The 18,943-nt window shown below is 44.8% G+C and overlaps 5 protein-coding genes and 1 pseudogene across 5 annotated transcripts; 1 reads left to right on the forward strand and 5 right to left on the reverse strand.

Annotated features, from left to right (window-relative positions):
- Positions 1 to 384: 384 nt before the first annotated feature.
- On the forward strand, positions 385 to 2,602 carry LOC127783673 (E3 ubiquitin-protein ligase SINA-like 11). Its single transcript, XM_052310870.1, has 2 exons — positions 385 to 1,307; positions 1,769 to 2,602. Exons 1-2 carry the CDS (start codon positions 768 to 770, stop codon positions 2,450 to 2,452), a joined length of 1,224 nt encoding a protein of 407 aa, XP_052166830.1. The 5' UTR covers positions 385 to 767; the 3' UTR covers positions 2,453 to 2,602.
- Positions 2,603 to 2,777: 175 nt separating this feature from the next.
- On the reverse strand, positions 2,778 to 3,753 carry LOC127783726 (Bowman-Birk type bran trypsin inhibitor-like). Its single transcript, XM_052310907.1, has one exon. The coding sequence runs from the start codon at positions 3,655 to 3,657 to the stop codon at positions 3,079 to 3,081; it is 579 nt and encodes a 192-aa protein (XP_052166867.1). The 5' UTR covers positions 3,658 to 3,753; the 3' UTR covers positions 2,778 to 3,078.
- Positions 3,754 to 5,344: 1,591 nt separating this feature from the next.
- On the reverse strand, positions 5,345 to 6,517 carry LOC127783757 (Bowman-Birk type bran trypsin inhibitor-like; annotated as a pseudogene).
- Positions 6,518 to 8,820: 2,303 nt separating this feature from the next.
- LOC127783697 (Bowman-Birk type bran trypsin inhibitor-like) lies at positions 8,821 to 9,843 on the reverse strand. The gene has a single exon (XM_052310892.1). It carries the CDS (start codon positions 9,832 to 9,834, stop codon positions 9,055 to 9,057), a length of 780 nt encoding a protein of 259 aa, XP_052166852.1. The 5' UTR covers positions 9,835 to 9,843; the 3' UTR covers positions 8,821 to 9,054.
- A 1,605-nt stretch (positions 9,844 to 11,448) lies between these two features.
- Positions 11,449 to 12,516, reverse strand: LOC127783718 (Bowman-Birk type bran trypsin inhibitor-like). Its single transcript, XM_052310902.1, has one exon. It carries the CDS (start codon positions 12,472 to 12,474, stop codon positions 11,722 to 11,724), a length of 753 nt encoding a protein of 250 aa, XP_052166862.1. The 5' UTR covers positions 12,475 to 12,516; the 3' UTR covers positions 11,449 to 11,721.
- A 4,996-nt stretch (positions 12,517 to 17,512) lies between these two features.
- LOC127783707 (Bowman-Birk type bran trypsin inhibitor) lies at positions 17,513 to 18,605 on the reverse strand. The gene has a single exon (XM_052310897.1). The coding sequence runs from the start codon at positions 18,555 to 18,557 to the stop codon at positions 17,793 to 17,795; it is 765 nt and encodes a 254-aa protein (XP_052166857.1). The 5' UTR covers positions 18,558 to 18,605; the 3' UTR covers positions 17,513 to 17,792.
- Between the last annotated feature and the right edge of the window lie 338 nt (positions 18,606 to 18,943).

Genomic DNA, 18,943 nt, shown 5'->3' on the forward strand with positions numbered 1-18,943 from the left:
CCACGGGTGAGCGGGTATTGCGGCGCGGTTGTTGATGGGAGGGAGGCGCGGCGGAGCAAGAGGACGGCGCGGTGATGGGGGCGCCGGCAGTGGAGGCGCGTCGGGGCGTGGCGACGAGGCGTTGGGTGCGACCGCGGTGGAGGCGCGGCGAAGATGGGGGCGCCGGCGGTGGAGGCGCGGCGAAGAGGTGGGAGGCGCAGCGGACGAAGAGGTGCGAGGCGTCGGCGGACGGAAGGCAAGCGCGAGCGTTTCGGGGAAGGAAAACGAATCGCGGTGGAGGAAAGCCAGAAAAGTGGATCGCGTGCGAAGCGATTTCTCAGTACCGTCAGTACCGTCCGATGTTCCGATCCAACGGTTGATAGGACGCGTGTCTGCCAGGTTTAGCTTCACCACCCCCACTACAGAATTTTAAAGTAGAAGAGATTTGTTGGAAAGAAAAACCAATCAAACAATACTGTATTATTGCAAATATGTTTAAATACGGTATTATTATTCCTGGAAAATCCAAAAACAATAGTATATTTGAAAATTTAATTATATACAAATATATGCATATAGTAATGCTACACTTTTTTGCAAGATAAAGAAGAGATAGCTATGTTTATTTATAGTTTTATCAAATTATGGTGGAGTTGTATAACAACACAATTTTCGAGAGTTCCCGTTTTTTCTTAAAACAAGAAGGGTGAAGATAAAAATTTCTTAAAACAAACCTTCCGAAATATTTGGCACGATTTCCTATCTCCAAGACTCCTTAACTCTTAAGCATGCAGCAGATGGTTATAAAATCTGTTTCATCGCCGAGATGTTCGGGAACAGAGGATTCCAGCGCCCAAGATGAGCAGCGGCCGCGTGGGCGACAGGATCGCCATCCCGGCGGCCGGCGGCGAGACCCGACGACCGGGCCGGAATCGCCGGTCTACCTTGAGGGCAGCCGTTGGTCGCTGTCGCCGGCCTACCAACCGAGCAGCCGTCGTCCTCGCGACGAGGAAGGGTGTACGTACTCTCGCCGTCGCGGCCGCACCGGGAGCCGGTGCAACAGCCCTCCCCGACGTCGTCGTCGGCCAAGAAGCTGCCGGAGCCGGAGCCGCACACGCAGCTACGAGTGCGAGGACAGCCGGTGCTGCCACATGAGGCCGTCGCCGCACTCCGACGACAGGGAAGACGACGACGACGAGCAGGAGGGGTCGTGGTACCACCCCCCTGCGGACAACGAGTTCACCGTCCGCATCGACGGCGTCGGCGCCGACGACGGCATCTTCCAGTGCGACGGATGCTTCGCCATGCTCTCCTCTCCCATCTACGAGGTAGTATAGATTAGTTCAGGTTGCATCGATCAATTCGTCGGAAAAACTCAATCCATCCCCTTAAAACGGATATCCCCTCACTTTTACATAGCACTTAAGAAGTCATAAAAAAATTTAAACAAATTAGTAGGAATAGATCAATATGTGATATATTACTTTATAATATAAAATTCAAATTTAATTTATACAAGTAGAAATAAAAATAATAAACTTGACTATGAATATAGCGCGTAATTCATAGTTAATTTTTTTATTTTTTTTGAAACTCGCGTGTTTGTGAAAAGATATATCATATATTAATCTATCCTCGATAACTTTTTAAAGGTTGTTTTATAACTTTTCGAATCAAATGCATAAAACGATGGGATGTCTCTCTTAAGAGACAAAAATCCACTTCCAATTCGTCGTCGTCCTAAACTTGTTCCCGATCATCTTGACCTAATTGATTGGTTCATGTACAGTGTGCGAACGGGGATGTCATCTGCGAGAGATGCAGCTACGACGACGGCGGCGCCAGGGTGTGCAGGAAATGCGGGACGATGGAGCTCGCCCGCAGCCGCGCCATCGGCCACCTGCTCCGGTGCATCCGGTTCGCGTGCAAGAACCGCAGGTACGGGTGCCCGTCGTTCCTCCCGCGGCTGGACATGGACGAGCACGAGCTCTCGTGCGACCACGAGCCCTGCTTCTGCCCGATCTGCCGCTGCGGCTTCGCCGGCGCCGCCGACTCCCTGGCGCGCCACCTGACCGCGCGGCACGGCTGGGGCTGCCTCCGCGTCGCGTACGGGGAGGCGGCGGTGGTGCCCGTCCAGTCGCCGACCATCCTCCGCGCCGACGACGGGAGGATCTTCCACCTCAGCTGCACGCGGGAGCGCGGCGGCGGCGGCGGCACCGCCATGTCCATGGTGTGCATCCGCCCCGACCACGTCGCCGGCGCCGAGGAGGAGTTCACCTACGAGGTGAGGACGGCGTGCCAGCGGCTGCAGATGCAGGCGGCGGTGGAGGGCACGTCGCTGCGGTACGGGATGAAGGACGCGGTCCAGGCCAGGGTGACGGTGCCCGATGACATGCTTCTCCGGCAGGGCGACGCCGTCCAGGTGTTCGTCCGAAAGGCGACGTCCGCCGCCGGCGCCGCCAATAACAACTAGAAATCTATACTATCAATTACTCCGTACTCAGCTTCTGTTGCAATGTTTCTTTTACTCGATCACATCAGAAGCACTTTGATGTGTTAGCGATGTGCGGTGCACACAAAATAGATATCTAAGCTCTATTTGGCGAGATAGATTTTTAGACTGTGCTTAAAATTTTAGTGCATTATTATTTCCACGTCGGGTTTGAAGATTGAATGTTAAATTATAATAATGCACTAAAATTTTACATTTTATTTAGAATGGAAATAAAATAATTCATCGAAATATTATCAACACAATACCCAACTTTAAGAAAACTCTCAAATATGGAGCAGTGATATGTGCCAAACATAACTCTTCGTATGGGTAGATCCCATCTCTTATTTATCTTTTATTCATTTACGCATCATCACAAAGACAAGATGCATGTTGGCATACCAACACTGAGACATGTTCAAGCTATGCATACCAACACACGTACATGAACACAAATACACAAAGAGACGTTCAAGAACACAAAGAGACACATGTTCAAGCTATGCATACCAACACGTACATGAACACAGAGACATGTTCAAGCTAGCAGAGAATACGTACGATGAGCCTCCACTTGGTATATAGAGAGTAGTTCTCTTCTTAGTTCAGTTGTCCATGGCAGGTGTGCACCTGGGCCCTGGGTCGCCAGTGAAGGAGTCACGGCAGACGAAGAGAGGGCGCCACGACCACGAGTCCACCATCTCGCACTGCCCGCACGCGGCGGCGCACGACTCCACCTCGTCGGAGCAGTGGCAGATGGGAGGGATGGACTTGGTGCAGATGGCGAAGTCGCAGCACGGCCCCCACGGCCACTCCGACGACGGCGCGCACGAGGTGCCCGGGTCGTCGCCCCAGAAGACGTCGTCGCAGATGAGCGGCCGGCCGGGGAACGGCCGCCCCGGCGGATCCCGGCACGCCTCGCACTGGCGGAAGCACTGCCCGGGCTCCAGCTCGTCGTTGCAGCGCCACTGCGGCGGGTTGGTCCTCACCGGCAGCTGCTCGATGTTGTCGCAGCACTTCCACGGCCTCGTCCTCCTGGTGGCCGCCAGTGTCCCTCCGTCGCTCGGGAGGCGTATGGTGTTGGTGGTGGTCGTGGTGTCGTCCTCTGTGCTGCCGTGGGAGGCGGCGGCGAGGCCGGCGAGGAGGAAGAACAGGATGGAAGCAGCAGCCATGGTGTTCTTCATCTTAGTCGACTTCTTGCTTGCTTTCAGATTTTGTGTTGCAGGTATGGGGTGTTATTTATCGGGTAACTGAGACCAATAGCAGAGCTGAACAGTGAACTGTGAAATGTGGATAGATAAGAACACATGACGCCTTCCGTTGCCACACACGCATATATCATAGTTTTTTTTTAAAAAAAAAGGACAAATCGATCTGAGATCTCTGTAAAGAATATTAAAAGTTTAAATTTGATATATACAAATTCCTTTTTTAAAAAATGACTATCAATACTGTGCACTGTTTACCGTCATATTTTGCTCTGTTTTTTAGTTAAAGATGGAGACACGATACATGTTTTTCATGCAACTGTTCCTTTCCATTTCGACCACGTGATCATTAATGTGCTCCACTTAAATTCAGATAGCGATAATAACACGTCCAAGGGAATCCGCGAATGAATGTGAGATTTCTTAACATCTACCTCAGGTAACATATGAGGTCATTTTTTTATACTCTAAAAAGGATTTAAAGAAATTACTACATATGCCTCTCTTTAACTCCTGAAGGGCAGTAAAAATTTCTTCGATTTGTATTATAGATGTGTTGGCATGGACCCGCAATAATGGCAATAATAATTGGACAAAATAATAAATTAATTGAAACATTAAATTTGAATTAAAACTATACTAGTGGCTTTTATCCAATACTTGGGTATCAGTAGATATCAGCTATCAGGCCATATCTTATGTGTATCATCCCATCCTATCCGAACGGAGTATCAGCCGATACTTAACAGATATCAAGTGATACCTCAGAGGTATCATAAGTTCGAACAAGATATCGTTATATAACATTTCCCTATATTTATCGAGCAACTAATAAGCCAATCACAGATCAAGTGTGGATATAGATAATGGCGCAGTCCTTTGCCACACGATTTCACAGGATTTATTGTTCAATGTCAGCACCAAGGGATATAAAGTTAGAAGGCAGAGTTTTTGTATTTTTGCTCATTTGGTGTCACACGTGTAGAAGACAGAGAGACATATATACGTTGTAAAATTAATCTTAACATCTATTTCATGGGATTTGTTAGATATCAAGCGTATGATAATTTGTAATTTTTAGTCACCTCAACATTAAACATTTACAGTTGTCTAAAATTACACTGCCATGTAATGTGCAATTTTAGTTTATTTTTTATTGTATGGTTTCACTATTTCACTATTTAAGTTTGAATACTTGTATATGTAAGTTTTTTAAAAAATATCAATTTTATCTTCATGTTTAACTTAGAATAATTCATTTTTCAACCATTTATCTCATAATTAAAGAAGGGCTTTGTTTAAATAGGAAGTGAAGGGAGTGATAGCCACCATATTTTCATTTAAGAGATAAGAAAACAGTTCATTTTTTTAAAAAAGAATTAATCGCCTAAAATCTAGACATGTATTCGTAGTTTGGTACACCCTTGCGTATCGTAAAATTTCTGCAATTTATATTGCACATGTATTTGGACGAAAACGGCACGTAATGAAGGTTATGATTACTTGAAAAAAATTCGAATGTTAAATTAGAATATATAAATAATTTTGGATGGTTTGTTCATGTTGGAGGCAGATGGTGAAGACTGAAGACCCTTCAACCGGCTGCCTGAAATTAATAGGAAAATATATGAGATCTACTCAAAAGTGTAATCACGAGCGTCGATATTCAAATTAGCTATTTGCTATAATACCCCTCCCTGTGGATATCGATAGACGAATAGATATCTCATTCGTCTCTTATTTATCATGATATGTTCGTAACACATGACATAACATTAACATGCATACCAAAACCCAAACCACACGATAGACAACACACGGAATTGTACACACACGTACGTACGTATGTACGAATACGAACAAGCTAGAACACACATAGACTGATCGTTCGATCGATCGAACGACGCGAACAATCAGCTATATACATATAGCGCGCGCGTACGCTTAATTTTATTGGTGAAAGGATCAATCTCAGCTATAGTTAATTAGTTCATGCGCACTTGGGCCCTGGCTCGCCGGTGAAGTGGTCGCGGCAGATGAAGCGAGGCGGCGCCGACGACTCCACCATGTCGCACTCCTTGCAGGCGGCGGCGCACGACGCCACCTCGTCGGCGCACTGGCAGATCGGGGGAAGCGACCTTGTGCAGAAGGCCTTGTCGCAGCAATCGCCCCACGGCCTCGGCGTGCAGACGGGGCCAGGGTCGGTGGTCGGGTACCAGTCGTCGCAGACGAAGACATCTTCTTCGCCGCCGGGGACCAGCCGCAGGCAGTTCTCGCAGGCGGCGGCGCACTGCTTCACCTCGTCGTTGCAACGCCACCGCGGCGGGTAGATCTTGAGCACGGACATCTCGATGTTGTCGCAGCACTCCCACGGTCTGGATTTCGCCTGTTTGTTTCCATCGGTTTCGCCGGCGGCGCCGTTGCTGGGGAGGCGAATGTTGCTGTCGGTGGTGGTGGCGCGCGGTGACGATGCCGGCGAGGACGAGGAGGAAGAGCAGCATGGAAGCAGCCATCATGGTGCTCTTCACCTTCATGGTCATCTTAATTACTTTGCTTGGAGCTTATTAGCTAGCTAGGTTTAGGCGTGGTTTAATTTTGGTCATGGTGAAATGCATGCATGGGGTGTTATTTATCGAGCAACTAAACTGAGAGCTAGCTATAAACATGGCGACCGGATTCCATTGTTGCCAGTTACCACACACGTTTTGAGGTAAACGGGGAAAATATATTTGCCTCGATCGATGCGTTTGTAACTTTGTACACATATGCAAATAGCATTTGTTGTCTAGCATAAACTGAGATATCACGAGGATATATGCGTGCATATATTTTGGTATATCCAAGAGGATCGACTATCTGGTGAAAACAGTTAAATAAGTAAAAAATTCATTAAAATCGGACTAAAAAATATATATTTTTTTGAAAAATAAAGTATAAACGTATATGCTCATAACACGCGTGCACACTCATGCTATGAACTCATTAAAAAATATAGAGACAGTATAGTCATGAAAAATGCCTTTAATTATTTAGATGGGGAAAAAAGGAAAAAAAATAGGTAGATGGTAACTGTTACTACTATTATTTTTAACTGGATTTTGTTTCTTTTATTCCTATCGAATGATGAAGTTGAGTTTTGACGTAATATTTGATGATAATATTATTCATGCATATATACCTAGCTATTTCTAGTATTTTTATCCTAGAAAAGTTTGAAGTCCCATTTTCACATGGTCCCATTTATTTATTTTATGGTTTTCATCGGATATTTTCGTTATACGAAAATTAAGATGGAGCTAAATGGTTCAGCGTCGGGACCAAAGCTAGCTAGCTATGGAGTAGGGATATAAATGTGGAAGGCAGAGTTTTTGTATGTTTGCTCGATCGTTTGTTTGTTGCATCGGAGAAAGAGACGTGATTTCCATTTCGGCCACGTTGATTATCACTTCAGATAGCGACCACGAATGAATGGGTGCGTGCGTGATCCACGAATCACTCGAGGCCCATGAACTGGGCCCACTCACCTTGTCTCGGCCCATCCAGAGACCTACGCATGTGCCAAGAACAATGCCACCGCCCATTGCAATTAGCACCGAAGGCCAGTTATCATGAACCAGCCATATCTCAATCCCATAAAAAATTAGCAGGATTCAGGTGGTGTTTGTATCTAGGGATTAAACTTTTAATCCCTGTCACATCGAATGTTTGGACACTAATTTAGAGTATTAAATATAGACTACTTACAAAACTAATTATATAAAAGAGAGCTAATTCACGTGACAAATTTTTTAAGCCTAATCAATCTATAATTAGCACATGTTTACTGTAGCATCACGTAGGCTAATTATGGATTAATTATGCTCAATAGATTCGTCTTGCGAATTAGTCTAGGGTTATGGAATGGATTTTCTCAATAGTCTACGTTTTAATACTTCTGATTAGTGTCCCAACATCTGATATGACAGGGACTAAAATTTAGTCCTGATCCAAACAGGGCCTCAGAACAGAATTTGCTCAAAAAACACAAACAATCACTTGAGGGGGTGTTTGGGAGAGAGGCCCCTCTCTCAAATCCATAAGTCTCTCGGTTTTGAGAGAGGGGCCACCCCCTGAAGCATGCATCAGTAACCGAAACACAAGAGAATATTACAGCAGACTAGGTAGCTTATCAGTCCACTCACCGTAGGACGGACGGCGACAAGAGTGGGTCTCCCTCCCGTCGTCACCTTACCTTTTCATCCAGCAGGCCCATGAATCAGTCCACTCACCTTTGCCTCGGCCCATCCATACGTACGCATTTGCGGCCCATCTCAGATTGGGCCGCTAGCGATGGCATCGGTCCGTATCTCCTTGATCGGTTATCCGCGGGTAGCCCAAACACAGGATCAAGTTTCTGATTTTATATATTGACTCTTACGAGGACTCCCTCCGGTTCTATAATAATTGACGCTTTGAATAAGATTAAGATCAATCTTTTATAACTTTAACCATTAATAACTTTAAAAATATTTGGTTTAAAGAAATAAGAACAACATATATATAGATTTATCTTTCAAATTACTATAATAAAAATAAACATGCATTTATTTATTATATATATTATAATAGAAAAATAAGGTTAAAGATATATTTTGTAGACCATGTCATTGTCCAAAACGTCAATTAAAATGAAATAGGAGAGAGTAGTATTTATGAATTATGAGGACAACTCAACATGCATATAGATCACACGAGCGAATAAACACAGATAAATACACACACACGGATCAAACGAGCAAGCAAATCAAGATTCACAAACAGATAATCATGTCTCGACTGCATGAGCTCTGAATGGATCTACTTAGCTACTCCCTCCGGTTCCATATTAATTAACGTTTTAGACAAGGTTAAGGTCAAACTCTTATAACTTTTACCATCAATAACTTTAAAAATATTTAGTTTAAAGGAACTAAAACAACATATATAGATTTATCGTTTAAAGCACTATAATAAAAGTAAGGGGCATTTACAAATTTGCCACCGGTTTTTTCAATATTGCAAGGATGCCATTCGAATAATAGTTCTAGTGGTATTTTTGCAATTTTCTAGTGACATTTTTGCAATAACGATTCAAAGTAGTGGTAAATTTGCAATTGCCCCTAAAAGTAAACATACATTTATTTATTATATATATTATATTAGAAAAATAAGGTTAAAGATATATCTTGTAGACCGTATCATTGTTCAAAACGTATCACTTTTCAAAACGTTAATTAAAATGAAACCAGAACCAGAGAGAATATAGACTATAGCAACTCTGGATGATCGAACGAACGATCAAGTACTTCTGCTTGGTCTGGAGTTATTAACGGACATCGATCATATCTGCAAGGATCAGTTCTGAGTGCATGGTGTGCACTTGGGCCCTGGCTGTCCGGTGAACTGATCCTTGCAGACGAAGCGAGGCGGCTCCGACGACGACGCCACCGGCTGGCAATCCTTGCACGCGCCGTCGCATGCCGCCACCTTGTCGCCGCAGCTGCAGATTGGAGGGATCGACTTGGTGCAGGTGGTGTTGTCGCAGCAATCCCCCCACGGCCGCGGCGTGCAGAAGGGACCCGGGTCGGCGCCCCAGTAGACGTCGTCGCAGATGAGCGGCCCCGGGAATGGCCCCGGCGCCTCCCGGCAAGCCTTGCACGCGGCGAAGCACTGGCCGGGCTTGAGCTCGTCGTCGCAGCGCCAGAACGGCGGGTGGATCCTCGGCGGCAGCCGCCGGATGTTGTCGCAGCACTTCCACGGCCTCTTCTTCGTCGTCCGCTCCGGCCATTCCCGCTCCGGCGTGCACGGCTTGCCGGGGTCCTCCGTCGAGTACCAGTCGCGGCAGACGAGGGCGGCGCCGCCGCCGCAGGGGGAGTCTCCGGCCGCCGGCGCCGCCACGCACTCCTTGCAGGCGGCCGAGCACTGCTTGACCTCGTCGTTGCAGCGGTAAAGCGGCGGGAAGATCTTTAGCGGGGACATCTCGATATCGTCGCAGCAGTCCCAGGGTTTGGCGGGCTGCGGTGGTGCGTCGCCTTCGCTGGGGAGACGGATGGTGTCGCCGTGGGCGGCGGCGAGGCCGCCGACGGCGAGGAGGAAGAGCAGGATGGTGGAAGTAGCCATGCTGTTGTTACTCATCTTGGTTTGTGGTGTTGTGCTAGTGATGAGTCGAGTAGTTTAGTTATTATAGATAGATAGACCAAGGAAAAATATTCTAAACTCCATAGCGATGTCCAGTTGTTTGTATGTAACTTAGGTGATCATAATTTTTTTTTTAAAAAAATTAACAAGATAAATTAATATGTGATATATCACTTCACAAATATATAAAACCAAATCTAATTTTTATATGTTAAAAAAATAAATTTAACTATTAATATATGTTAACTATAAGTGTTTTTAACTTATAATATATATTTTTTAATTTTTTATAACTATTTAAATAGCACGCAAGCCACGAACGAACTTCTACTCTAAATCATAAAATCAACTAACCATAAAGCTGACTTGCATTGCATGAGGATAAGAGGAGCACGTGGAGGTTTCCATTCCACGAATATATGCATGCACAGAGGAATCAATTAATTAAGGAACATGTGCAAGAGGATGCATGTAGACAGGATCACAGGAATACAGGATAGAGTTTTTCTTCTTTTTTTTTTTTGAGAACTACAGGATAGAGTTTGGCGTGCATTTTGTTGGGTAGCTGATAGCTCCATCGTTTTGGAGTACATGACAGAGACATGCATGCATGGGTTGACCGGTTGACCCATGCATGCGCATGTGATGCCATGCAGCCATTTAATATCCACCACGTGGCCGGCGATCGAGACCGTACGTACATACATACGCTTACCTGAGATTGCGATGACACGTAGTAGTACGGCCGTGGGAATTGATTAATGGGGCAGATACGAGAGTGTCCTGTGTAAACGCACGCATCGCATGTGCGCGCGCTTGGATTATTGTCGCGGGTACATGACACAAGCAGCAGTCTGCGACACGCTGTTCTCTCTCTCTCTCTCTCTCTCTCTCGCATGAAATTTGACAAATTAACACTTCTAAAATCTAATTTGAAGAATGAACTTTGTAAGAAAAAACATCTATAACTCGATACCATAGAGATTGCCGTAACAGCTCGGTGCCGTCTTCTTTTGGCACCAAGAAAATTGCCGAGGTGACAAAATTAAGTTCAAATTTAGCAAGGATTCAGTACCAATATCGTTGATGTTGACCTCATATATTATACAGGTGGCATGTAATATTCGTACTACTGCCTTCGCCAAAAAAAGAATCTTAAATGTATATGTAATTAATATCGTATCTTAAATGTTTTGGTCTCTACATCATTTATCTATATTTAGTAATTAATATCCATGTGAATTCGGAGACATATATGAAGCAATATATATGAATCTATGTATACATGTATTGAAAACCCACAACGTCTTAAAATATAAATAAGACGAAGTAGTATAATATCAACATATGCGGCCCATGCTCAATGAGATATTGTGTTTTATTATTATTATTATTATTATTATTATTATTATTATTATTATTATTATTATTATTATTATTATTATTATTATTATTATTCAGTGTTTCTTAATTTTCAATATAATTGTCCTCTTAGTTTACTAGACAGGTGCCCATGTGATGTGACAGGATCACGTTTCTGATCATTTTATATGTCGAGTAGATATATCGCTCGCTCATATCTCTTATTTATGATATTGAGACAACTCAACATGGGTGCATGCTTGCGTTGCATATATATTTTATTTTCCCTCTTGGTCCACACAAGCGAATTAACAGGGACAAACACGCCCAGACACATGGAGAACAAACTAATTAACAAAGCAAGATGCACAAGCAGAGCACTGAAAATTTTGGATGGAGCTAGCTAGCTCTAGCCTCTAGCTATACCAACTCTGAATGATCGAACGAACGACCGGCTAGCTGCAAGCTAGGGCGAGTTTTATTGACGGACACACAGATCGATCATCGATCATCTGTAGCTAGCTAGTTCTGGGCTCGGGGTTTGCACATGGGCCCGGGCTGGCCGGTGAAGCGGTCCTTGCAGACGTAGCGAGGCGGCTCTGACGACTCCACACGCTGGCAATCCTTGCACGCGGCGGCGCACTTGTTCACCTCGTCCATGCAGCGGCAGGTCGGCGGGTTCATCTTGTTGCAGAAGGCCTTGTCGCAGCATTTCCCCCATGGCCGCGGCGTGCACAAGGGGCCCGGGTCGGCGCCCCAGTAGACGTCCTCGCAGATGAGCGGCCCCGGGAACGGCCCCGGCGCCTCCCTGCACGACTTGCACGCGGCGGTGCACTTGCCGGGCTCCAGCTCGTCGTCGCAGCGCCAGAACGGCGGGAAGATCATATGCGGCAGCTGCACGATGTTGTCGCAGCACTTCCACGGCCTCTTCGTCGTCGGCTGATCCGGCGCCGTGCACATGTGGCCCGGGTCCACCGTCGAGTACCAGTCGCGGCACACGAAGGCGCCGCGGGGGAAGTCGCCGGGCGCCTCCACGCACTCCTTGCAGGCGGCGGAGCACTGCTTCACCTCGTCGTTGCAGCGGTACAGCGGCGGGAAGATCTTTAGCGGGGACATCTCGATGTTGTCGCAGCAGTCCCAGGGTTTGGCGGGCTGCGGTGGTGCGTCGCCTTCGCTGGGGAGACGGATGGTGGTGTCGCCGTTGCCGTGGGCGGCGGCGAGGCCGGCGAGGAGGAAGAGAAGGATGGTGGAAGTAGCCATGGTGGTGTTGCTCATCTTTGGTTGGTGTGGGTGCTTGTGATGGGTGAGTACTGAGTAGCGTTATTATTTATAGAAAGATCGAGCAACTGATAGCTAAGCTAACCCATACTACCCAATCACAAATGCTGACTTGCATGAGGATAAGAGCACGTGGAGGCCCCATTTGCCACGCATCTGTCTACTCTGATTCCCTTCTTCCTGGCTTTGCCACTACTATATCAGTGCTGATTAATTAATTTGACGCTTTCTTCCATATGCATACTCACAGTGGAATTTAATTGACACAAATGTGACTATGCAAATTACAAGGTGGTTTAAAACTAGGTGCGCTCGAATATTTACACATACACAAGTACTCGAGTATGTTTTCAATAATACTCGAGTAGTTTGATTTTAGTGACATTAAAGATTTGTTGTTGGTTTTGTTTTTTTTTTAACATGTTTTTGGTGGTCGGATTCTCTTACCTTACCTATGAGGGTGGTGTTGCATGTATTTATATGTGTGCGCGCACGGGAAAATGTTTTAAACACTGGGTGGATGTCCATATGTTTCTTACATGTCATCTAAATAATTATAAAATTTTTTCAAAAAAATGGCATGGTAGGTTAATATGTAATACTCCCTCTATCCACAAAAGTTACACCAATTTCACATTTGAGTTTTTCCAAATAACCTATTCCTATTTGTAATCTTTAAATTTTAAGACTTAAATGAAGAGACAAACTAAATATTTTATTAGAATTTAAGGAGTCATCTAGATACTCATTAGTTGCATGCTTGCACTCATTCTTTGATTTTGTAACATTCAAGGTGATTTAATTTCTCATTGGTCTTGATGTAAAAAGTAATATGTGTAACTTTTGTGGATGGAGGGAGTATATCACTTCACAAACATGCAAGTTCAAATTCGACTTCTACTAGTTGTAACAAAAATAACAAATTTGACTCTGAATATATGTATATACTAGTTAGAGTTTAATTTGTTATTTTTGTTACAACTTGTAGAAGTCAAATTTGAACTTGCATGTTTGTTAAGTGATATATTATATATTAATCTATGTTGTAAAGTTTTTTTGAAATTTTTCAATAATTATTTAGTTAACATGCAAGAAACTGGTAGACGTCCACCCGAGAGATTAGAATCCGTCTTCGTTACGTATAAATCTTTCATGTAATGGAAGGAGAGAGAAAAAAAAGAAAGTACGTATCCCTTTCACATACTGTGCAAGCATATGTTCATACCTGTGCAAGCATATGTGTTCCGGTACGTGAGATATGAGAGGAGGATGGTTCAACGTACGTTAGAAGTAAGAGGATATGCTGATATATATGCATGGATGTATGCAGGAATAGGGGTGGGCGTTTGTGTCAGGTTACAGGTCAGGCATAGCCTCTACCTTTCGATATACGTTATATATCGACATGGCATACCCACGCGCACGCGGATGGTTTCTACATATTTTAAGGAAACCTTTCACAAAATCTACAGATGGGAAGAGTCCTTCTCGCACGAAACCAGTATAATTCTTGTCTTTTGATTGTTTGATGTTATACTACGTAGATCCTTGTACCAACGTACCCCAATACCCTCTATATCCGGTCTACGGGTATCACCCGTCGACAGTTCGGTCCGACCGAAAAATTCGATCTCGTTCTTCGATTTTTCGGTCAGTTCGGTCTTTACAAACTCAGGACCGAATTTTATCAAAAAAACTCAGGACCGGCAAATTCGATCTCGGTCTCGGTCTGACCGAAATTTTTGTGGAGAAAATTTGGAACGAAAAATTTTGACAGAGGCACGCCGGCGCGGTGGAGGGCGGAGGCGTCGGCCACGGCATGGTGGAGGATGGCGTTGTCGGCCACGGCGCGGTGGAGGACGGCGGCGTCGAACGCGGCGCGATGGAGGACGGCGGCGGCCGCGGCGCGGTGGAGGGCGGAGGCGGCAGCCGCGGCGCGGTGGAGGGCGGAGGCGGGCCGCGGTGCGGTGGAGGGCGGAGGCGGCGGCGGCGACGCGGTGCAGGCTGGAGGAGGAGGCGGTGCGGTGGGGGCTGGAGGAGGAGGCAGCGCTGTGCGGCAGTGGTGGTAGGGTTTGTTTTAGTGGGCTCATTGGGCTTCCTAGGCCTATTGGGCCAAAATTCGGTCGTTTCGGTTAATTCGGTTACTGATCCCAATAACCGAAATGACCGAAATAAATTCGGTCTTTTGAGGGCTGAGACCGAACAGATAACCGAATTTTTCAGTCTCGGTCTTGGTCTTTTCGGTTCGGTTTTTCGGTTCGGTCTAAATATGCTCACCCCTATGCAGGAATAATACAGGATAGAGTTTAATTGGAGTATATTTTGTTGGGTTGTTGGATCATTGTTCATTCATTCATTTGTAGTACCATTATCATTTTGGGTACTGTCATATCGCCATATTCACTAGTAAAACAAAACGACTGTTAAAAATAAAAATTAATTTATAAATAAAATTTTACTCCATCCGTCCTAAAAGAAGACAAAACCTGAGTTTCCGTGTCCAACGTTTGACTGTCTGTCTTATATGAAATTTTTTATAATTAGTATTTTCATTGTTGTTAGATGATAAAACATGATTAATACTTTATACGTGACTTGTCTTTTAATTTTTTTTCATAATTTTTTCAAATAAGACAGACGGTCAAACATTGAACACGGAAACTATGGTTTGTTTATTTTTATGGAGGGAGTACATATACTTTTAACGACTTTATATTAAAAAAAACTACATCAAAACTAATTTTAAAATTTAATCATTTATTTTTAGCTAAGGCTATTATAATGATAACCGATTGATGGGACTATCCATTTAGCTCGGTTTGCTCGATCGTTCTGGAGTGACATGCATGCATGGGTTGCCATGCTAATCATGGAGCAATTTCTAATTTCCACCACGTGATCGGTGATGGTGACCGTCGCATTAATTTAGATGTACGTCGTCCACATTATTGTAACTATAGTACTAATTAACTGGGCAACATATCCTATGCACACAGTCCCTCACGTGTACACACGTGCACACCAACTAAAAAATGTCACCAAAAAATCTAGAAAAAATCATACACATACTTTAAATTGTATTACACCTAGGGTTAAAATCTTAACGTCAAATTCATTATATTTTAGCCGTAACAAAAAAAACAAAAAATCTGACAGTTTTAAGGTTGCAATTTTATCAGAATTTTATCTTTTTTGTTATTCTCTATGTAGAATGAATTTGAATATGCGACTTTGCACGTAGATGTAATACTATTGAAAGTATATGTATGAATTTTCCTAGAATTTTTTGTGATAATTTTTAGTTGGTGTACACGGTGTGTACACGTGAGGGCCTGTGTGCATAGGATACGCTCCCAATTAACTGAGACTGCGGTGACACGTAGTGCGTCGGAATCTGATCTCTGTACCAACTCTTCTCTCCGCATCGCATCGCGTCTGCACATGCGCACGTGGTGCATGTACGGTCTGGTCGACGAGCACAAGCACGTGCTACACGCATGCTCAGCGGCCCAGCGAGTTGAGAGAGGCCTGGTTGCTGGTTTCCTTTCCTGGACCAGTAGCTGAATCAAGCTTGGAAGCCTGGACCAGTAAAATGGGACACTAGCAGCTGTCTGCGACACACGCTGCTCTCTCTCTCTCTCTCTCTCTCTCTCATGAAATTTTGACAAATTAATCCTTCTAAAATCTAATTTCAAGAATGAACTTTGTAAAAAAAAAAACATCTTTACCTTGATACCATAGAGATTGGCATAACACCTCGGCGCCGTCTTCTTTTGGCACCAAGAAAATTACCGAGGTGATAAAATTAAATTCAAACTCAGCAAGGGATCAATACCAATATCGTTGATGTTGACCCCATATCCGCCTGCTAATGGACTGAGATCTATACCAAAACCGCCCCCAGACCACTTGTCTCTACACAGTACACTTCTAAACCAATCCATTCTAATTCATAGCTTGCAGAAAACAAACCAATCCAATCCACTCACAGAGCACCCAAACCAATCCAAACCAAGTGTAGAAAAATGGATTCAACCCATTCCCAACCCAAAGGAAATCCACAATACTCGTCCTTCCTCCTTCACTAGTTCAGAGATAAGCAACTTAGTCAGACATACCCTGAACAACAAGCTTAAAAGATTCGTTTCGCAATTTACACGCAATTTGTGTAATTAGTTTTTATTCGTATATTTAATATTTTATGTATGTGTCTAAATATTTGATGTGACATGGTGAAAAAATTTGCCAGGGGATCTAAACTAGGCCTTATTTATGATATTGGGACAACTCAACATGGGTACATATGCATGCTTGCATAGTATACATATTTTATTTTTTTCTCTTGGTCCACACAAGCGAACAGAGACAAATACACCAGCCACTGCACAAACACATGGACCAAACAACTAGAAATTTCGGTCATTCCAGACGCCACCCTCGCCCCCACCCCCCACAACCCATATTATTCCAGCTGAAATTTTTACTTTAAAATAAATTTTGTAATGTTTGGTAATATTTTTTTTCAAATTTGATAAACATTTGTTCATAATTTTAGACTGAAATTTCGGTATATCGGTAACCTCCGATAGAATCGGCCAAACCGAAAAATTAAACCCTAGTGCTAAATGTTTCTCATGCGATGGAGTTCGAACTGAATAGCTTGCTATGTACTACTTTCACTTCACATTATAAGATATTTGATCTCTCTATCGTTCATTTATATTCACTAACATCCATATGAATTCTGAGACATATATATGAATCCATACATAAATGTATTGAAAACCCACAACATCTTCTAACGTGAAACAGAGGAATTAGTAATCATTCAATCAACATATGAGGCCCGTGCTAAATGAGATATTGTGTTTATTATTATTAATATTTAACCTGTTTCTTAATTTTCAGTATATAACTTATCTTTCAATTTATTAGACTGGTACCCATGTGACAGGATCACGTTTCTGATCATTTTATATGTCGAGTAGATAAATATCGCTCGTTCATCTCTTATTTATGATGAGACAACTCAACATGGGTACATATCCACGCTTGCATTGCATATTTATTTTATTTTTCCTCATGGTCCACACAAGGGAACAGAGACAAAGACAACCCACACACATGGAGCAAACAAACTAACAAAGCATGCAAGATGCACAAAAGCTGCAGAGCACTGAAAAATCTGGATGGAGCTAAGCTCTAGCCTCTAGCTATACCAACTCTGAATGATCGAACGAACGATCAGCTAGCTGCAAGCTAGGGCGAGTTTTATTGATGGACACACAGATCGATCATCGATCATCTGTAGCTAGCTAGTTCTCCGCTCGGGGTTTGCACACGGGGCCGGGATGGCCGGTGAAGCGGTCCTTGCAGACGTAGCGAGGCGGCTCCGACGACTCCACGCGCTGGCAATCCTTGCACGCGTCGGCGCACTCCTTCACCTCGTCCATGCAGCGGCAGGTCGGCGGGTTCATCTTGTTGCAGAAGGCCTTGTCGCAGCAATCTCCCCATGGCCGCGGCGTGCAGAAGGGGCCCGGGTCGGCGCCCCAGTAGATGTCCTCGCAGATGAGCTTCCCCGGGAATGGCCCCGGCGCCTCCCGGCACGACTTGCACGCGGCGGTGCACTGGCTGGGCTCCAGCTCGTCGTTGCAGCGCCACTGCGGCGGGTCGGGCTTCGTCGGCAGCCGCTTGATGTTGTCGCAGCACTTCCACGGCCTCTCCATCGACGGCCCATCCAGCGCCGCCGTGCACTTGGGGCCGGGGTCCACCGTCGAGAACCAGTCACTGCAGACGAAGGCGCCGCCGTTGAAGTCGCCGCCGGGCGCCTCCACGCACTCCTTGCAGGCGGCGGCGCACTGCTTCACCTCGTCGTTGCAGCGGTACAGTGGCGGGTAGATCATTAGCGGGGAGATCTCGATGTTGTCGCAGCAGTCCCATGGTTTGGCGGGGCGTGGTCGTGATGCTTTGGCGCCGTCGCTGGGGAGACGGATGGTGGTGTCGCCGTCGCCGTGGGCGGCGGCGAGGCCGGCGAGGAGGAAGAGCAGGATGGTGGAAGTAGCCATGGTAGTGTTGCTCATCTTGGTTGTACTGGGGGGTGTGGGTGCTAGTGCTAGTGATGGGTCGAGTGGTTAATATTTATAGATAGAGATCGACCGACTAATATGTATAGCGCGCCCATACCCAATCACAAATGCTGACTTGCATGAGGATAAGAGCACGTGGAGGCCTCCGATCCATTGCCACGCGTATATATGCATGCACACATATAGGACGAATTAATTAATCAACAAGCAACGCAGCTAATACGGTACTACTAGTATAACGTACTCCCTCCGATTCATCGATTAATCTTATAAGACGACTTTAAATTTAACTAATTTTATAAAAATAATAGTAATACTTTGAACCTAATACAAATATATTATGAAAAATTATTCAATTATAGATTTAATAAAACTATGCT

The sequence above is a fragment of the Oryza glaberrima genome, chromosome 1 (assembly GCF_000147395.1).
Source record: "Oryza glaberrima chromosome 1, OglaRS2, whole genome shotgun sequence".
Taxonomy (NCBI): Eukaryota; Viridiplantae; Streptophyta; class Magnoliopsida; order Poales; family Poaceae; genus Oryza; species Oryza glaberrima.

Excerpts from the sequence above, each read along its gene's own strand:
- LOC127783673 (XM_052310870.1), top strand. The coding sequence starts at position 768 with ATGCAGCAGATGGTTATAAAATCTGTTTCATCGCCGAGATGTTCGGGA. Across the intron at positions 1,308-1,768 it reads TCTCCTCTCCCATCTACGAG|TGTGCGAACGGGGATGTCAT; the intron begins GTAGTATAGATT and ends GTTCATGTACAG.
- LOC127783697 (XM_052310892.1), bottom strand. The coding sequence starts at position 9,834 with ATGAGTAACAACAGCATGGCTACTTCCACCATCCTGCTCTTCCTCCTC.
- LOC127783707 (XM_052310897.1), bottom strand. The coding sequence starts at position 18,557 with ATGAGCAACACTACCATGGCTACTTCCACCATCCTGCTCTTCCTCCTC.
- LOC127783726 (XM_052310907.1), bottom strand. The coding sequence starts at position 3,657 with ATGAAGAACACCATGGCTGCTGCTTCCATCCTGTTCTTCCTCCTCGCC.
- LOC127783718 (XM_052310902.1), bottom strand. The coding sequence starts at position 12,474 with ATGAGCAACACCACCATGGCTACTTCCACCATCCTTCTCTTCCTCCTC.